The sequence below is a fragment of the Coprinopsis cinerea genome (genome assembly GCF_000182895.1).
Source record: "Coprinopsis cinerea okayama7#130 chromosome 10 map unlocalized cont3.10, whole genome shotgun sequence".
Classification (NCBI taxonomy): Eukaryota; Fungi; Basidiomycota; class Agaricomycetes; order Agaricales; family Psathyrellaceae; genus Coprinopsis; species Coprinopsis cinerea.
The window spans coordinates 845609-864351 of NW_003307535.1; the positions used below are offsets into that span (position 1 = coordinate 845609).

General features: G+C 52.9%; 8 protein-coding genes across 8 annotated transcripts; 3 read left to right on the forward strand and 5 right to left on the reverse strand.

Moving 5' to 3' along the window:
- Positions 1-112: 112 nt before the first annotated feature.
- On the reverse strand, positions 113-3582 carry CC1G_15287 (hypothetical protein; the record flags this gene model as incomplete). The annotated part of the gene is made up of 5 exons (XM_002910334.1): positions 113-230; positions 284-879; positions 938-1744; positions 1800-3080; positions 3136-3582. The coding sequence occupies 5 exons, from the start codon at positions 3580-3582 to the stop codon at positions 113-115; spliced, it is 3249 nt and encodes a 1082-aa protein (XP_002910380.1).
- Positions 3583-4193: 611 nt separating this feature from the next.
- On the reverse strand, positions 4194-5394 carry CC1G_11040 (NAD dependent epimerase/dehydratase; the record flags this gene model as incomplete). The annotated part of the gene is made up of 7 exons (XM_001834018.2): positions 4194-4237; positions 4300-4421; positions 4487-4542; positions 4601-4737; positions 4807-5187; positions 5258-5302; positions 5355-5394. 7 exons carry the CDS (start codon positions 5392-5394, stop codon positions 4194-4196), a joined length of 825 nt encoding a protein of 274 aa, XP_001834070.2.
- A 1025-nt stretch (positions 5395-6419) lies between these two features.
- On the forward strand, positions 6420-8641 carry CC1G_11041 (hypothetical protein; the record flags this gene model as incomplete). Its single annotated transcript, XM_001834019.2, has 6 exons — positions 6420-6520; positions 6591-6651; positions 6898-7323; positions 7383-7469; positions 7615-7914; positions 7977-8641. The coding sequence occupies 6 exons, from the start codon at positions 6420-6422 to the stop codon at positions 8160-8162; spliced, it is 1161 nt and encodes a 386-aa protein (XP_001834071.2). The 3' UTR covers positions 8163-8641.
- CC1G_11042 (hypothetical protein) lies at positions 8238-9335 on the reverse strand (the record flags this gene model as incomplete). Its single annotated transcript, XM_001834020.2, has 3 exons — positions 8238-8603; positions 8659-8940; positions 8996-9335. The coding sequence occupies 3 exons, from the start codon at positions 9333-9335 to the stop codon at positions 8389-8391; spliced, it is 837 nt and encodes a 278-aa protein (XP_001834072.1). The 3' UTR covers positions 8238-8388.
- Positions 9336-10094: 759 nt separating this feature from the next.
- CC1G_11043 (hypothetical protein) lies at positions 10095-11018 on the forward strand (the record flags this gene model as incomplete). Its single annotated transcript, XM_001834021.2, has 1 exon — positions 10095-11018. The coding sequence occupies one exon, from the start codon at positions 10095-10097 to the stop codon at positions 11016-11018; it is 924 nt and encodes a 307-aa protein (XP_001834073.2).
- Positions 11019-11692: 674 nt separating this feature from the next.
- On the reverse strand, positions 11693-13669 carry CC1G_11044 (hypothetical protein; the record flags this gene model as incomplete). Its single annotated transcript, XM_001834022.2, has 3 exons — positions 11693-13390; positions 13442-13514; positions 13611-13669. 3 exons carry the CDS (start codon positions 13667-13669, stop codon positions 11693-11695), a joined length of 1830 nt encoding a protein of 609 aa, XP_001834074.2.
- A 535-nt stretch (positions 13670-14204) lies between these two features.
- Positions 14205-15101, reverse strand: CC1G_11045 (hypothetical protein; the record flags this gene model as incomplete). Its single annotated transcript, XM_001834023.2, has 1 exon — positions 14205-15101. The coding sequence occupies one exon, from the start codon at positions 15099-15101 to the stop codon at positions 14205-14207; it is 897 nt and encodes a 298-aa protein (XP_001834075.2).
- A 661-nt stretch (positions 15102-15762) lies between these two features.
- On the forward strand, positions 15763-18579 carry CC1G_11046 (atypical/ABC1/ABC1-A protein kinase; the record flags this gene model as incomplete). The annotated part of the gene is made up of 8 exons (XM_001834024.2): positions 15763-16660; positions 16715-16888; positions 16948-17033; positions 17095-17263; positions 17322-17467; positions 17526-17792; positions 18024-18367; positions 18438-18579. The coding sequence occupies 8 exons, from the start codon at positions 15763-15765 to the stop codon at positions 18577-18579; spliced, it is 2226 nt and encodes a 741-aa protein (XP_001834076.2).
- Positions 18580-18743: the final 164 nt, after the last annotated feature.

The following is an 18743-nucleotide window of genomic DNA, read 5'->3' on the forward strand; positions in this document are numbered from 1 at the left end:
AAAGAACGAGAGACGAAACAGACGAAACAGCAGAGGGGAGAAAACGTGCACTCGAAAACACAACAGTAATGTCATAAACCAATCGACCAGCGACGGAAGTGTTCACATCTTTCTAGCCATTGTTGGAACTGGGTGAGGACCGTTGCCTGCTCGAGACTTTGTGGCTCTCGAGGACCTCGTTGAGTTGAGTTGTCCTCTTCTGTGCCAGATCGAGCTGCCGTTGGAGACTCCTGCAACACGTATGGTCAGTACAGCCCGGCCGATCTGGAAGGATCATACACACTTGATATTGTTCTCCAACTCGAGCACACGCTCTTTGCTTCCCTGTCGCTCCCGCTTCACACGTTCTTCCGCAGCCTTCAGTCTAGCCTCATACTCCCTCACCCGAGCCTCCCACTTCTCATCCGCAGCCGCATTGCGTTGATTCAGCTGCATAATCTTCTCTTCCGCATTCATAAGTTGATTTTGCGCGTTATGCAACCGTTTCTCGGCGTTGTTGGCGCGAGAAGCCAGCGAGCGGACTTCCATCGAATCGCCAGTATTGGGCCGCTTGAGCGACATGAGTTGTGAAGACAGCTCAGAGTTGGTAGCTTTGACAGCTTCCAATTCGCCTTCCTTGGCACTGAGCTTCTTCCGCCATTGGGCTTTGGTCTCGGCGAAGACTTTGAGACTGGCCTCGAACTTGTCAAGTTGCCTCCACCTGTTGTCGAGTTGTTTCTTCATGTCGGCGAGGCGGTCGGTGAAGCGGCCTTCCACAATCTTGACCTTCTTGTCGAACTCGAGTTGGATTTGGCTGACTTGCTTCAGGCGAGTGATGAGGTTGTCGTGGAAGACACTGAAGTTGGTGAAAGGCTTGGTCTCTGCTGAGCTGCCCTTCTTCTGCAACCAAAACAATGCGTGTGAGGGTACGACCTTAGACAGAAATCCAATTACTTACTGGAGTCTTATCAACACCCAAGATTTTGTCGAGGTATTGATAGATCGTGAGCAGGAGGGTGTTCCTCTCCGTCAGCTGATCGCGATACATACTCTCCGCCTGGAGAAGTGAGCGTTGATCCTTGCTCAACCTCGCCTCCAACTCCGTCACCCTTGACCTCAAGTTACCAAGCTCAGCCTCCTTATCCTTCATCTCCTTCTGTACAGCATCCAACTTCTCGCCCATATTCAACCTCGCCTGAGTCTGAGCCGCCAGCTGGCTTGCGAGATCCCTGTTCTCGGCATGAAGCTTGTCAAGATTCGATTCGCGGTCGCGGTACGAAGCCTCCTTGGCGGCGAGCTCCGAGCGAAGACGCGTAAGCTCGTCTTCGGTGCGTTCGAGGTCGCGCTTGTATCTGTCGAGTTCGAGCTGCAACGAGAACTGGGTCGTGGTCGCACTCTCGCCAAGCTTCTTGCTCTCCCGCTCGATCTCATTGAGAGCCATCTGGAGCTTGGCAATATCCGCTTCGCATTCTCGCACCCTGCTCTCCGCACGAGCAAGATCGGCGATTGCTGTCTGCAGCGCTGCCTCCTTGGCGTCTAGTGCGCGTTTAGTACTGCGAGCTTGATCGTCCAGCTCCTTGTTGAGCTTGGAGATGTGTTCTTCGGCCTCTTCGCGCTTTCGTTGTTCGTTTTCGAGTTCCCTGACGAGATCTTCGATGTGTCGGGCGAGTTCTTCTTGGCGAGCGAGATGTTCCTGGACCTCATCCTTGGCCTGCTGATACATGTCGGTCAATTCCTCGACCTCGTTTTTCAGGCTGTTGTTTCTCTAGGACATGGTGAGCACAGCTGGACCCCAACGGGTAATCACAAAGAACGCATACCTCCTTCAAGCCACTGACGACACCTTCTAGACGCTCTCGCTCAAGTGCCTCATCGTCCCGGATTCTGTCCAGCTCCTCCTTGAACTTATCGTTCTCGTCCTCTAGAAGGTAGATCTGCTCGCCCAACTTGTCGATCGTGCCTCGCAGATTCTCCATCTCCACATCCCTCGCTTCCAACTCTGCCTCCTTCTCCTCGAGCTCCTTATCCCTGTCCTCAATGTCCCGTCGCCTCTCTTCCAGCTCGTCCTCAAGCTGCCCAACGTGCGCTTCGAACTTGACATGGAGGTCGTTTGTGTTGGTTTCCAGTTCCCCGATGAGGAGTCGGAGCTCTTTGGATTCGCTGTCCCGATCGGCGAGTAGATCCTTGAGCTGCTCGTTATGCCCGCGCTGCTCCTCTACCTCACCTCTCCATTCAGCTTCCACGGTGTCGACAATCTCTTGATGCTGCTTCATCAAGTGGTCCACCTCGTCTTCCTTGGTCTGAAGCTCGATTTGCAGGGCAGCGACACGGTCTCGGAGACGATTGACTTCATCCTCCAGATTCTCGCGCTCTTCTTGCTCCTCCAGGAGCGCTGCACGAGACTGTGACCGCTCCATCGATTCATGTTGGCGTCGTTGGTGGAGGTCCTCGAGTTGCAGTTCGAGTGTTTGCACGACATCCGCCAGGTCTTCCTTCTCATCCTGCAGGCGATGGAGCAGGTCGTCCTGGTGGGCGAGCTTCTCGCGAAGCTGGTGGTTCTCGTCGTCAAGCGATTCAACTTTCCGTTGCAGTGCACTACGTGACGAAGGTCCGTCGCGGTCTGAGGTGGTTGATGTGTCGCCTTTTCGTTGTAGTAGTTCGTTTAGTCGATCAATTTCGTCCATGTTTTCCTCCAGCAATGCCCGCATATTCCCAAGTTCCTCCTCGAGCTCGGCGTTCCGTGACTCGGCGGCCTTCAAAAGCTCATCGTCATCCTCTTCTCTCTCTACCCTCCGTCTCCTTAGCTCTTCCAACTCCAACTCCTTCTCTTCCAGCCGTTGCTCCAGTTCCCTTTCCCTCGAACTCGATCCACCACCTTTGCCTTCCTTCCCTTGAAGCCGTTCTAGCTCACGTTCCAGTTGGAGTAACAGCTTCTTGAGCTTCTTGATCTCCAGCCCCCGTTGCTGGACCTCGACCTTCAGGTTGATGTTCTGCTTTAGAGTAGCTTCCATCTGGTCTGGGGCGAGTTTGGCGAGCTCTTGCTCAAGGAAATGTACACGTAGCTTGACATCGAAGTTCTCCTTCTTGAGGTTGTCGATATGCTGCAAAAAAAAACTTGGTAAGTTGAGAAGTTCCTAGAGGTAGAACGTAACGCACCTTCTCTTGGTCACGAAGCGTGAGTTTGGAGAGTTTGCTGGTAGCGGTTGTGTTCGAAGTAGTGGACCCTGCAGTCAACGTGCCTGATCGACCTCGAGTCCTCACCGCACTCCTGCCCCCTTTGCTGGCAGCTGGCGTTCCCAACAAGTCCCCCGCAGTCGTCTCGTTTGCCCCAATCTCATCGTCGTCCCCATCGTCGTCAGCTATGCTCGAGTTCCCATTCCTCCTACTAGAAACGTAATTCGAGGCGGATGGTCCCGGGGAAGGCGTCTGCACTGGCAGAGATGAAGTCGCTGTCGTTCGAGAGGTTGTAGACGGAAAACGGCCTGACTTGTGTGGCGTAGAAAAGCCGGACGCTATGGATCCGAGAGTGAAGTCTGGATGTGACAGCGAGTTGGAATGGGGCGATGACGATAGATCTGGATGTGAGGAGAGTGCTGCAGCCATAACCCCAGAATGCTAGTCGTTTTGGTAGTTGGGTTCGTAGGTCCTGAATTTGTATTCTTTATGCAGAAGTGACTGTTACTTTGACGTTTTCCAAGTTCATGGTTGGGTTGGAGCCTACCTGGTTGTACACAGATGGACTAGTCGTGGTATAGGTCGTCAAAATAGTCTAGTCGTGTCGGAAGTAGTCTTCCCGGCAGAGGAATCCTTGGACCTATCAGAACAGTCAGACCAAAGGCTTGACATGAAACCGAGCTCAAACGCCCTCACTGGTAGGTAAAGCTGTTCAGGATCGTCTGTAACCAGACCCTAGCTGACTCAGCCCCTGGTCATTAGAGATATCAGTCAAATGTTATCACAAGAGAACGATGAAACCATACCGATCTCCCTGCACAAAATGTGGTCGATGCAGTAAAACCTTGACCCACAGTGTTCGTTGAGCGCGCTTCGTCGCGCCAAGGCTCTCACGTGACGGGTTTAGGGCAGGCGCGTGGGACGGGATGGACTCGCTTCAACTTCAAGCCAGAAACGAGCTCAAGGGCTTGCAAGGTAGTTACGATCTTCACACCAACTCTGGTTCATACACTGACTATATACACTTCCGCTGCTGGTTTCTACGAGTCCAATCCGACATCAGCTCGGGAATTGAGCAAACGCCCTGGGATTTGTACACGTTAAAGTCCTGGACTCCGTTGCAAGTTCTGGGAGTCAGTCGCTCACCTTCCATTCCACCTTCAACCATGACGACTTGTCCTGTGACATGACCCGACACCTTCCTAGAGGAGAGAATGACCACCTGGCTGGCCACGTCCTCAGGAACCGCTACCTTCTTCAAAGGAGTCCTGAAGTTACTCTTTCGATCAGCCCTCTGACTTCCCCGCGAGTCAAGACGAAACGCGAAACTTACGAAGCCAATGCACGATAGACCACATCAGGATCTTCCAACGCCTTTGCGGCCATCGGCTTCAAGTAGCTCAAGGGTCAGCAGTAAGAAAGCATGCTCGATCGAGACCGTGCTCACCGTTTTCACCCAACCCGGCCCAACACAATTAACCCTTCCTTGAGGGGCAATCTTTACAATCTCATTCTTGAGAGTCATAGTGAGGCCATACATCATGGCACTCTTCGAGGCAGCGTAATCCCCATGACCAGCTTCGCCTGTGACGCACCCAAAATACAAAGTATCGCACAACGTCATCCTTAATTCAGATTATCGTCTTCACATACCGTATTTCCCCGCGGTACTCCCAATCGAAACAATTGCAGCCTCCCGCCTTTTCTCCTCAGATGCACCGCGGAGGCGGAAGAGGTACTCCCGTGCAACGAGGAACGAAGAGGTCAAGTTGGCGGTTAGCGTCGTCGTCCATTGCTCTAATTTCATATCGGCAATTGGAGCAGGTACGTCGTTGTATATCGCATGGTTCACCACTAGGACTTGGACTGGCCCGAAGGATGTACTGCCAGCCGCGCCCTCAAACAAAGATACGACATCATCCTCTTTGGTGAGGTCTGCTTTGAGTGATTGGACGCTGCTCCCATATTGCTGCTTGATAGGCTCTAATGTTAAACTGTTGGAGTTATACTGAGCAGTTACTTTGGCTCCTTGCTCTATTGAATGGGTACATTCAGTACACTTTGCTACCAGTTCGTTAGAAAAGATATGATACCTCATACTCACCAAGGAAGCTTTTGACAATCGCTAGACCAATGCCTCCACTAGCACCTAAAGTAGGTTCATCAGACCCATACTTGACCTCTCCTCTGGACGAAAGTACCTGTTACCAAGACATGAACGTCCTTCAAACCGAGATCCATCCTGCAAATTCCGAAGGAACATCGTCCAGCGGGGGTTCCCCGCGTTATCTTATCGCGAAAACATCCGAGGATCCCAATCACTCGGATCTGATGCAATCAACGCCCCTAACTTTTCATGTCCTGCCATACTTACAACTTGCTTGAAAGTGGGGGAGCGCAGGTCGTCTTTACAACTATACGCCTATACATCGACCATCCAAACTAGACAATACCCCAAACGGACACCTCACATCCCCAATTGGGGAAATTCACATATGAGACCCAAACCCATTGTTCACCACGCGAGGCGGCGGTCTCCGATCGCAGTCGGCTGTGGGTCAGCACTACACCGCCACCATCCTCCCCTCCTTGCCCGAATGTCTCATATCCTCAAAAATGACAAACAACACTCGGGCCCGGAAGACCATGAGCGAATATATTCTCTCTTTCTTTTCTCTCTCTCCCTCAATGTCTCTCTGGAACTGAGCCCTTCCTTGAAGACAGCCGTCGTCATCCCTTCCCTTTCCTCAGCTCCTCGCACCTAACTCACCCTACCGCGAATGACAATCATGAACCTTATGTGGCGGCACGAAGCAAGCTCGGAACGAGTCCCACCACTTCCCGTCAGCCTAGGCCAGGCTTGTTACAAATGCTACGCGGAAGAATCGTTGCCAGAGGTTTCTCTGTCCACCTGCGGCAACTGTAGACGGGTAGCATATTGCAGTGAAGGTATGTTCGTCCTTCAGTTAATATTCCTTCGATATACAAGTTGCCGACCGTTCGTCCTCTGTGTATAGCATGTCAAGCAGTAAGCTACTCAGAAAGATAATTAAAGCTTTCCAGATTGACTGATAGTCCTTCTCAAGGGCGACTGGAGAACGCATATGCCCGTCTGCCGCGCGCTCGCGCGACTAGAAGAATCTCCAAACACCTTCCTATGCGACCTCATCTCAGCCTCATCCCTCGTTCTCTCCTCATCCTCATCCTCAGGCTCAGGCCTCCACTCACCACTAACCCAAAAAGAACTAATAAAACGGATAGTCCAAATGGAGATCGAAGAGTTCGAAGAGTACCTATTAGACGAAGGACGTGCATTAGGCGCCCAGGAGAGGGAACTCTTCTTCCGTGAACCTCGGTGTTCAATCTGGTGAGTGCTACACCTCATTTGCTTCTCCAGAAACGAAAAACGTTATTGATTGATGATGATTGGTTTTTAGCGGAATCTCCGACCGCCTCCTCCGCAAACGACGTCGCTTCGGGCACATAACACCACATCCAGTATCCAGCAAGCCTCCGAGTCCAAGCGCACATCCAATTTCAACAACAGCAACAACATTCTCCCCACCTGAAAAACACGAACGCCAGAACTACTCCCTCCAGCCTTGCACACACTGCAACACGTCCTTCTTCTGCTCACCAGAACACCTCGCGCTCTCTCATACGTCCCACCACCACCACTCCTCCTCCTCCTCTTCCCTCCAACACCAAAGCGGGGGTTCTCCATCAAGTCCGAGCCGTCGCCAGGACCACCGCGACCAGCACGACGAACAAAAGTACCAATCCCTAGGCCTAACCCACTGCCACCTCAACCAACGCCTCCGCGAAAGCATCCGCCTCCGCTCCGTCCTCCTCAAACTTCGCAAATCATCGCCATGGGCAGACGTCAAAAATCTCGGTATCAACCCCAACGGAAGCATCGTCTGGTTTCCCAGTCGGATTATGGAGAGCTGGAAGGGGCTGAAAGACCGGACGTGGGAGGAGGAGTACCTGGAAGAAGTGAGGCAGGCGTTTAGAATGATACCTCCCACCAAAGCGTTGCCGGATCCGAGCCATGCGTTGTTGAGAGCCGTTTCGGAGGAGTTGAGCGTTCCGTTGAGCATTTTGTGGGGTTTGGAGGTCCTACATGCGGACGATTTGAGTTGGACGAAGAGGGATACCCTGCGAATCCATGTACGTCTCTTTTCCTACGGTGGTGATTTGGCGACGGTCTTGACCATATCATTCTTCAGATACTCAAGGTCTCGGAGAGCGAGCTACGCATGAACAACGTCTTTGAAGAGATTCTTCATCGGTTACCAGAAGTTCGACATCTCGAGGTGAGCAGTCTGTCGGAATGGGCGTCAGCGAGCAATAACATGCTCATACTTTCCCAGGTAACGACGTTCGGCCCTGAAATAACCAACATCATGCTCGGAGGGCCTAACGACCTTGTCGAACTGCGAATGCCTCTATGCCCGTTAGTTCAAGTTCTCTGAGTTCTACGTATCAACTCACCAACATGCTGCTACAGGCAATGCACCAACCGCGGGCGCCAAAGAACCCACATCCACTGCTCCACGTAAAGTTCTTCCTAGTAGAATCTGCAAGAGCCATAAGATATTGAATCAGGTTGCCAGCTATTACGACGACTTTGTCAAAGCCAAAGGACAAGACTTCATCAAACCCGACATCGCAGCAGCGTTCGACGCCTCCTCCGACGTAAAGCCCTGGAAAGCAACAATCAAAACCCTAACAAAATGGAAAGTACCTGCCATATTCACCGTAAGTCGCACCACCCTCCACCTCACCTTTGGCATGGGTAGATTGATATGTACCTCTTGCAGTCCCTAACCCACGAGCAATCAGTCAAAGACGCCAAAGACCTCCGCAAGACAGGGACCAAGCTGAAGAAAGAATTGAGCCCGCGAATAAATCCCTGGGGATCCATGCAACTCAGAACAGACTCCAACAGCATCGGAATCGACGGCTTCTTCACTGCCAACGGATGGATAGCAGGCGGGTCGTACTGAAGCTTGTGTTCCACTTGCGCATTGATGTGACACATGTTACGTTGTTGAAAGCGCAAGAAGCGATGTCCACCAAACTGAGGAGGGAGGTCGTGCAATTAATCAAATGTATAGGTATGAGTCGTAATGGTAAATCTAGCAATGGGTCGCCGGGGTCGTCTGTATAGTCCTGACGAGGGATAGGTTTTGATAGGGGATGGATGGATAGCGTCGGAGGGGCGGGCAGAGTTTAAGCTGCTTGTGGCGTCTCAGCCCCAGATTGCTGAGACTCTTGACGCATTTGCTCTGCCTGGGGATTGGTGTCGCTCGCGAATCGCAAGAAGACAGCCATGCCGTCAGGTCCCCGCTTGCCACGGAGCTCGTTGATAACCGCCTGCGCCTGCTCGACGCTAGCGAACCGGATAACACCAGAGTCGCGCTGGGTGTTGGTCTGACGGTCGACACCTGGTATACACGTTAATAAATCCATCTGGACGTACGCGAGAATGCTACGACTCACCAAAGTAGGCAAAGTTCACACCGTTAGCGTGCTCTCCAAGGAAAGTCTTCAAGTCGTTAAGGTCTCCCCGGAAGTGCCTGAAGTAGACTTGGTTGCTGGGAGGGAAAACGGGTCCACCACCCGTGCGGGCCTTGGGGTCAGCACGGGCATGTGCAAACTGCACACCCAAGTTGCGACCGCCAAAGTAGAAGGGCTCCTGCTTGCTGCTCTCGACAAGAGTGGCGGCATCCTGAGGGCTCTTGAACGTGACGAAACACCAAGGTGCCTTGGATTTGGGGGAGGCTGGACGGAAAGCTTAAGTTTTAACATCGAGATGGGAAGCCATATGGATACGCACTCGTCCAGTTGATGTTCGAAACAGGACCAAACTCTGCCAACAGTTGCTCGAATCCTTTCTGGTCGGTGAAGAAGGGGAGGTTGGAGAAGAAGACAGTGTCGGTAGAAAGTTGCCGTTGCTGCTGACGTTTGGACGCGTCATTCGAAGTTTCCACAGCGTTCTGTTGGGCGTTCATGCACATGCGCGAGGTGGAGAAGGCCTTGACCAAAGTGGACCTTGAGCAGGCGGATGTTGTCACCGCTGACCTGGCAAGCGCCCTGCCAGTCACTGAAGTCGTGATGCTCCTGCTCTGCGACCTGAGCAATTGGCCGAAAGCCTTCTGGGATAGTCTGAATGCCATTTTTGAGTGGTGGATGAAGGGAGGGACGACGGCGACGGTGACAAGGTGGTGAGTGCGGTGACGGTGCAGAACCAGGAAACTCGGGATTGCCGAGACGAAATTTTGGACACGGGGAAAGGGAGCGCGTCACGTGGGAAAGCCGAGCACCTTCCACCTCTAACACGCGCAAATACCACTGGGCGCCTACTGAATCGTTTGCACCGACTACGTCCCTGCGATACCCTAGCACAACGTACCGCCATCGCGTCAACGGATGAAGTGCTCACTTTAACAGCAGCGTCACTGCGGAACAAGGCCAGAGAGGGGCGGGGAGCCTTGAATTTTGGAGCTTGACGACCGCCCCTTCAACATGCTGGACCCACTAAGAGTCTATGATCCAGTGAGCCGTTGTCTAGTATCTATAGCTTAATGCTCATTTCCGGGATCCGAAGCTCTCGGGCAGGGAGAGCGCGTCTCGTAGGTGGGTAGGTGTTGGAGGCGATCGTTGATACCATACGAAAGCGTCAGCAAAGTCGACCGTTCCTGTGCCCACTTTGGAGTTCATTGGACTGATTGACTAGCTATTTGGCTCATTCTCGTTGATGAATGCTACAACAAGCCTTGAACTCATTCACAGCACTGTCCAGTGTCGCTGTCCCTGACCAGGCTCTTTACGGGATACAAATTACTTCACGGTTGACACTCTTCATCCTAGCACCAAACCTCGACGCATTATCTCTCCTGAATCCTGCAACAACATCTCCTACCCAAACACACACCATGTATCAATCGCGCACCTCCCACAGAACCTCCAGGGGAATGATCCAAACAAGCGACGGGAAGTACTTGAAGAGGTCTACCACAGCACATCTCTATCGCCCAGGGACTATACAGCCGACATTCTCTGGGTCCCAGTATGCGTCATACCCTTCATCGGCCCCGCCGTCACCTACAGCCTCTTTACCCCGCGCTTCGCCCTCTAGCAGTTACACCCCAGAACGAGGGTACGATGGCTACAGTACTGCTAGTTCTCGAAGCTCACAGAGACACCACACGATGTCGACTGTATCCCTGTCCGCTGCGTCCTCACTCGGTTTCGTTCCGCCCATTTACAGTTCATTCCGGGGCTCCAGACACGATTCGTATTCGTATGCCGGCAGTTCTAGAAGCTCTGAGGGACGACGGCACGGGGCGGACTACAACTTTACTACCCCGCCCAGTAGCAAATCTGCCGTATCCAGTACCAGTTCTCGGAGCTCGCAGAGACACCGTGACCGCGCGATATCGACCTTCTCTGGTTCCGCCAGCGCCTCCCCACTCGGTCTCGTTCCACCCATTCAGAGCTCATCCCGGGGCTCCGTACGCGATTGGTACAGTTCTGCCAACGGCGGAGGCTTACATCGGAGACGACGCGAGCCGGAATACGGCGGCTCCGTTACCCTTAGGTCTTTTTCTGCCTCATCCTCGTCAAGTTCAAGCGACTCAGAGGGAGGACATGACGAAGATTCATGGTACATGGGTTCCAATGACCTTGGATGGTCTATGGCACCACCAATACCAGGCTGGCTGCCCGCTGCACCTGTATTTGTCCCTGTCCCTGTCCCTGTACTGTGCTCACGCCAGTGTGCGACCGTGAATCGTGAATGCGGGGGTGCCAGTCCTAGCGTGGTGGTCATCAACAACAATCATTGCTGTGGTTGCTAAGTAGTCAGCGGACGACCCCTACGCAGTACTCCTGCAACCAGTGGAAGGAGGACGTGTTACTTTTATGCTACCCTATGCCTTATGTTATGATGCATATGCTTATGATTTTCTCTTTATAATTATATCCTGTAACTAGTATGCTCCCTCTCAATGCTAGGCCTACTCCTACCTTGCAAGTCGGGGAATGGAAGAAGAGCCTGAACGCCCTCGCAACCCGCCCTCTTACCAGTGCTACAAATACTTGAACATGAAGTTCAGCAGACAAGGCTGACAATTATGCGTAAACTACAACTATACTTCCTACATCGTAGGCGCCCAGCGCTTATCCATGTACACCAAATCACACACAGTAGCCTTTGCTCAGCGCTCAGTGTTTCAAATCCCTCAACCAGAAAATCACTTAAATAACGAATAGATACAAGGAAAAACCAAAAAAACGGGTGTAGTATGTAATGAACGAAGGAACGAAAAGAACGAACGACAAGGCGTATGTAACAAGAGTAAAAAAGGAAGCAAGATATCCAAGAAAACCCAACCGCAGCCAGCCAACCCAGCCCAAGCGAAGCCATCTTCCCAGCGCAACCAACACCTAGCGTAACCAACTTTGAACTATCCCAATCCAATCAACCTAACGCCCAACCAAAGAAAGAACCAAAAGCACGCCTACGATGTAATCAATCATCAATCGCACTCAAATACCCCTCCCTCTCCTCCAGATACCCCCAAAACACCAACGCACAGGTGATCCAAAACGCCGTATCAACACCTAGACTTGCCAGTTGGGATTTAGACACCGTCAACGTGCCCAGCGTCGTGTAATTCGGATTGGGAGGGGGACGAGAATGAGATGAAGACGAGGAAGACGAGGAACGTGAAGAAGATGGACCCGAAGAGGCGGATAGATGTGTGGGTGAGGAAATGGGTAATGAAGACGTAGAGGCGTGTGTAAGAGGGCGAGGGGGAGGCTGTAACGACGCTCTTGAGTGTGCTGGAAGCGACGGCGGTGACCGCGACGAGCCAGATCCCTTGAATAACCCGCCAAGGCCAAACGTGACAGGGAACAGACTGGTCTCATCAGTAAAAGAGAGAAGTGGTGGCGGAAGCGGCTGAACGAACGACGTGGAGGAGATCGCTGAGGTGGTCGCGGCTGGAGGAATTTGGAACGGATAGCCAGACGAAGATTCGCCTCTCGAGCTCGGACCAGCTAGGAGATTGGTGCTACTCGTGTATGGAGGGGGAGGCGAGATCGCACCTCCACCTTGTGCACCGGTACTCCCATTAAGACCAGGAACTCCCTCCAAATCAGGCACCCTCACAATGGTGAAAGAGTTCCCTTGCATCGTGGAGTTCAGGCTATTCGTCACGCTCGCAGGCAGTGTAGATTTAAGGATGTTGAACGCCTTTCCAAGAATGCCCGTTGGTTTACTAGAGTTGGTGGACACGGTGGTTGGAGGATTAGACCGTGAATACGAGTTGGAGTGTGTACGATGGTGTGAGTGGGGATAAACGGTGGGGCTTGGCTGTGTTGAGTCCGGAGAGGGGGCGGGTGTAGTCGAGATGTTGACGAATGATCCCGAAGACGCATTGGCAGCTTCAGATAGCGGAAGGAGGATGAATTCGTTGATGCGAGTTGGTGGGAGAGCCCGCGGTGGTGGAGCGCGGCCAGGTCTTGCTCCAGGCGGGTGATTCGGTTGATTCATCGACACATCCTGCAACGGCGCCTCCTTTCCTTTCCCATTGGATAACGACACAGGCCTCTTGATGTCACTGAAACCATTCGCAATTGGTGTATGTGCCGCAGAGGTGGGTGTCTTGGGTAAAGTAGGGGCCGCAGCCGAAGTAGGGGTCGTGCTCTCTTCAAGGTCGTCATGGTCATGATCGTCTCCGATGATATACACATCCTCCTTCTCCCCCGTCAGACTCCTCCCTCTGTTCAATGGAGGAACGCGAATCGGTGGGAGGTCGCGTCGGGTTAAAGGTGGCGGACTTGCAGCGGGTGTTGGTGGGTAGGAATGGACTGAACTAGAGCTTGATGATCCAGCACTTGTCATGCTTGACAGGCTGGTTCGATCGCCTGGGCCTCTGGAGCCCAGTGATGGAGGAGGCCGTGGTGGAGGAAGCCTCGACACATCATTCGTCTGACATTTGAAACTGAGTGCTCCGTCGACGTAGTAGGGCGAAGTCGAGGACACGGGTTGGAGAGGGATGGATACCCCGGGTGGGAATAGCGGGGATCGCAGGCGAACATACCACCCTTGGCGACGGATGTTTGTGGGGCGGTGGACAGTCCAGCAGATTGTGTTCGTGGGTTGGTGGACGATGTTCTCGACGATTTCGGCGGGTCCTGAAGCAGGGTAAGAAATATAACGTTCCTGTACATAAACCAGTAAGCGTCTGGCCATTTGGAACTAGTAGAAACGCACAGTGTACCAGATGACCGTGGAGGGGTCGGCAAGGGGTGATACAGTTAGCCTGTGGTCCGAGAGCACATCCGAGCTGCAACCAAAGCGAATCAGCATCGGGCCCAGATTAGATAGTGTGCCAATGGTAACTCGATTCTAAAGCACTCATAACCAAGGAAAAGGCACGCACGCTTGGACGATGTATCGTTGTACATCAGGGTTGTACGTCGACCCTATTGTCGAAGTCATTACTCGCGTTTAACCTCTGCCTTCGCCTGTACTTGTATTCGTCTCGGATGGCCGGTGCGCCTGACAACGATAACCTCTCGGACTTCGCGTTTGGATGGTATCGTGCGGCCTCTTTCCCCCTCGACCAAGCCAGGGTGGTCGCTAGTTCCGGTGAAGGAGAACACCTGGCGCACGTTCTTGCCAAATCACGCTAGCAAGTATATAGTCGTCGATGTCAATAGGCCGTTGTAACCGTTGAAAGCGATGGCGAAGAGCCTTTGAGGGCGATGGGCGAAAAGGACGATGGTGACGGTGAACGAATGGCACCGTTTGGCCAAGGCAAACTTGGCGGTCGATTTGATGCCGCGGCGGCGATCACTGATGGCGGTCAATACCCGACGCCCCTAGCGGCGGGGTACGCACATTCAACCCCAACTTCCAAGGCAAGAATGTTATTAAGTACCAGGAGTATAGTTACAGATATAAAGGTAAAATGAAGCATATGCATAATATCATAACATCATAGGGCATACTTGGGATAGCATAAGGTGATCATTCAAGGCCAGATACCAGGTGGGATGACCGGTGCATTGTCACCCCTTCCTTGAGCTTGGATTGAACCGTAATACGGCTGGGGAAATTGTTGTGCCGAGTATGGCGGCATCTGTGCTGGGTATTGTGACATCTGACTGTACTCGTCTGGTCGCGTCGCCAATCCAAAATCGCGGTAACCCAATCCTCCTGCATTGTAAGGCGCCGATGGACGATAGTTTGCAGATGACATTGCTGGTGGAGCAGACGGCGCAGAGGATAGGGCAGCCCCCGCAGGTGCCGTAGGGAGATTGGCCTCGTGGGGCCTTTCTAACATTCCAGAGTCGCGTCCGCCTTGGGCTGAGCTGAAAGCGGGCTGGTCAGCCGCAACATGGCCGCTAGGGAATGGTTGCGCTGACTGCAACAGCGGCCCAGATCCTGCAGCGGAGCCCACAGCAGGCGGTACCGTAGACGCCATCGGCGGCTCGTCTTGCCTCTCTTGGCTTCCAGAACTGTATTCATCGCGCGCTCCCAGCGGCTTGTTAGAGGGCGGAGGACGTGGGATAGCGGCCTCAGGGAATTGCGGCGCATATGGAGGATAGAACACATGAGGTGGCCCAAAGAATACCGGTGGTGTACTCCTCGGGCGCTTACGATGACCAAGGCTGACATTGATGGGTCCGTAAGATTTCACGAATACCGTAGTCTTCTTCCTCTCCCTTTTAGGAAGCATGTGTATGAGTCTGTCTTTGAACGTTCTTGGGGAGCCGTTCGCCTGGTGACCATATCCGGTGTTGCCAGTTCCATTTCCAAGATTGACAACCACGCCTGGTGGGTTCCAGTATTGACTTTGCCAGTGAGAGCCCATGGGTTGGTTGTACATGCCGCTTTGTGGCATCGGGTAATTGTTGTTGGGATACATCGTTGTCGAGATGTTGTTGTAACAAGAGAGAGAATCAATGTCGAGATTTAGTTTGAGGGATGAAGAGTTTCGACCAGAAGTATTTATAGCTGAACTTGAGTAAGGGTCGAGCTACATGATAACGAGGGTGCTGTGAATTATCTCGAGCCATACCGTACCTGTCGCTAACCAGAAGGAAGCCGATGACCAGTCAACCAGTCCAGCGAACGCGAAAGTGTGACACAGCAACTTAACCCTGGTACCACTGATGCCCGATGCCAATTAGTGGCTCTCCGTTTGGACTCTGGAATGAGCGACAAGAACAGAGGCCGCCGAAGAGCGCAAAGCTGTGAACGACGGCTGGTCAGTGGTAAACAGTGGGTCCGACATACCAAGGCTGGTTGTCAAGCTTCAAAATTCAAGGCATCGTCTTCTCCGCTGTTGTTAACTGCACACTTTGATCCGTTGTTGCGATCACTGATATCGGAGACCAAAAAATAACAGCGAGCGGGAAGGTGCGGCGCGTCGACCCGAAGCTTTTGGTGACGACACCGACAATCGCGAAGACGGACGTGAGCTCATCGCGCTGCACGACGACAACGGGTCTCTTTTTCGTGTTCGTTATCGCGGCTGCTGAGCTCTAGGACATCGGGCAACCAGGTCAACGCAAAGAAAGAAAGGCATGCCGCCAGGCCCGGCGTACAATGCTCTCGCTGTGGTCTATTCTGTAGCTAGGATCGTCAAGCATGCGGCACGACATCGAGCTGCAGCTGGCGCTCGAACTTTGGGCGTCTCAGAGGATATACTGACGACGACACGGCCTGGACCAGCACCACAACCCGCACCAACTGCACCAACATCCTCGACCCCTTCGACTTCAACCTCGTCCGACGCTTCAGCTAGCACAAGCCCGTCCGAGGAGAGGGTAGGAGAAGCCTCTACACAGACTCAACCAAAATCTCAGCTCTCCAAAGCAGAACGACGACGGATACAAGCGCAACTAGAAGAGGAAGAGTTCCGAGCGATACTTGGAAAACGATGGGTTGATGGCGTATTGGTCGACGGGTCTCTCCCATTCAGCGTTTCGCACAGCCATCCAGCTCAGATTATATCTGAAGCACCCAGGGACCCTGTGCCGCCGATACCAGAAATACCAGAACTGCCAACTCAGTCGCAGTCGCCGGCAGAGTCTTTGGAGTCGGGGACGAAGACGTGGGTGGAGAAGGAAAGAGAGGCAGAGGAAGTTGCGAGAGTTGTGGAGGAGGTTAGCCATGAAATCGAACACGAACGCGAATTGGAAACGAAGGAAAGGCCTATACCTCAGGTGGCGCAGAAGTACCAGTCCAGTCACCAGCAGGCATCGTCCTCATCTGCAACCAGTGTTCCCACTTCAAACCCGACTGCTGCAATCGAGGCTTCTGACCTTTCACCGACACAGGCAGCTTCTACGTCGCCTTCAGACCTTTCAGACTCTCCCTCATGCCCTCTTCCTGTCACAACCCCTACACCACCACCCAAAAAGGTGCTTCAAGCATCTAAAGTTCCCTCGTCACGGATAGGCAGATTATTCCACTATGGAGGTACATTCAGGGCCAGCCATTCCTTGTAGTCTTTATTAACATACTCTTATACAGGTCTCGCTGCTTCACTAGGCTATGGAGCCGCCGCTGAACTCCTTAGAGGGAGTGATAGCTCCAACGCAACAGGCAACGTCATGCTCTCAGAAGCGAACATCAAGCGATTGGTGGGCAAGCTTACCCAGATGCGAGGGGCCGCTCTCAAGCTTGGGCAGTTCATGAGTATCCAAGGTGCTTTTCCCAGCTCATCCTCCTCGCCGCTTACTTGACGTGCTCACGCAGTTGGGTAGATACACATCTCCTCCCACCAGAGCTCGACCAGATATTCAGACGTGTCCAGGATAGCGCGCATTACATGCCAGATTGGCAAATGGAGGTTAGCTCCATGGCTGTGTGTCTGTTGCTTCCCACAATTCTAACCAGTTTATTGCGCGTAGAAAGTCCTCTCAGCGGCGTACGGTCCTAACTGGTGCAACCCTTCAAATCCCGAAGAAACTGTCTTCATGGAGTTCGAGCGGATACCGTTCGCGGCTGCGTCCATCGGTCAGGTGCACCGAGCCAGGCTAGCACCGCGACTTTGCCCACCCGAGTTGCTCGACCAGGGTAGTAAGTGGTCGAAGCGCATTCGGTTGCATTTAAGTCTCACCAACTGTTTTCTCCATAGACAAGGATGTTGGCCTAGACGTCGCAGTCAAAGTCCAATTCCCAAACATCGTAAACTCGATAAAGAGTGACTTGGGTTATGTCAAGATGCTGCTCAGCGTCGGAGGTCTGCTGCCTAAAGGTCTTTTCCTGGACAGGACGATCGAGGTACGCACTCTCTTCCTCCATTTCCTTTCCCCCACTCATACACAGTGCAAATTTACAGGTGATGTCCGCGGAACTAGCAGACGAATGCTCCTACACCCGCGAAGCCTCGTTCCTCAAGAAATTCAGGTCGAAAAAATTCTTGGGTGGAGACGAGCGGTTTAAAGTACCTTGGGTGTGGGAGGGTAGCACCGATCAGGTGTTGGTCATGGAGCGGGTAGGCGGGGTGGGTGTTGGGGATGTCAGTCATGGTAGTGCTCTCGAGGAAGGCGAGGTGGCGGTTGACGAGGAGACTGTGAGGGGTTTGAGCCAGAGGGATCGGAATGACGTGAGTATACATTCCTTGAGTGGCCTGGAGGATGCTGACAGTCGTATCTTCCCGAACAGATTGCTGCTCGAATCATTGAACTGTGCCTGAAAGAGCTCTTCGAGTTCCGGGCGATGCAGACAGATCCCAATTGGACAAACTTCCTCTGGAACCAAAAGACCAGGCAGGCGAGTACAACTCCTACACCTTTGCAACAACACGCAGAAGCCAACCGTAATTCTCTGCTTGCAGATCGAACTCGTCGACTTTGGCGCAACACGCACATACAGCAAAAAGTTCATGGACAGCTGGTTAAGGCTGCTCCAAGCAGCCGCCTCCGAGGACCGCCAAACATGTATCGATGAAAGCATCAAAATCGGATACTTGACGGGCCAAGAGGACGAAGTCATGCTCGATGCACATGTTCAGTCTATGACTCTACTCGCCACTCCTTTCAAAGAAACCACTACCCAGCCGTTTGCGTTCGGACCTGGCTCGAGGTGGTCGGAAGTGACGAAGGAGATTAGGGAGTTCATTCCTGTGATGGTGAAGAGGAGGTTGACCCCCCCGCCGAAGGAGACATATAGTTTGAATAGGTACGTTTGGCGTCGGGATCTGTTGTTTTGTTTTGTTGCACTGGTGTGGCTGATCTGGGTCGTGTTCCAGAAAATTGAGCGGGGCGTTCCTCCTCGCTGCTAGACTCGATGCCAAGGTTGATACGAAGGAGATTTGGGATAGGATTGTTGGGAAGTACGAGTTTGGGCGTGTGGAAGAGGAGGCGGCGGAGTTGGCTAAAGATATTGATTGATCAGGCTCCTAAACCAGCCGCTCGTCACCTCAGGGACTACAGTATAAACTGTATATAGGGTCTCTTAGCGGCATTGTTTGTAGGGCACACAACTAGGCTAAGAGCCCAGTCAATGGCGTTGATGGAGCAGTATGACGGGAAAGGAAACCCGTGCGTGATCGGAC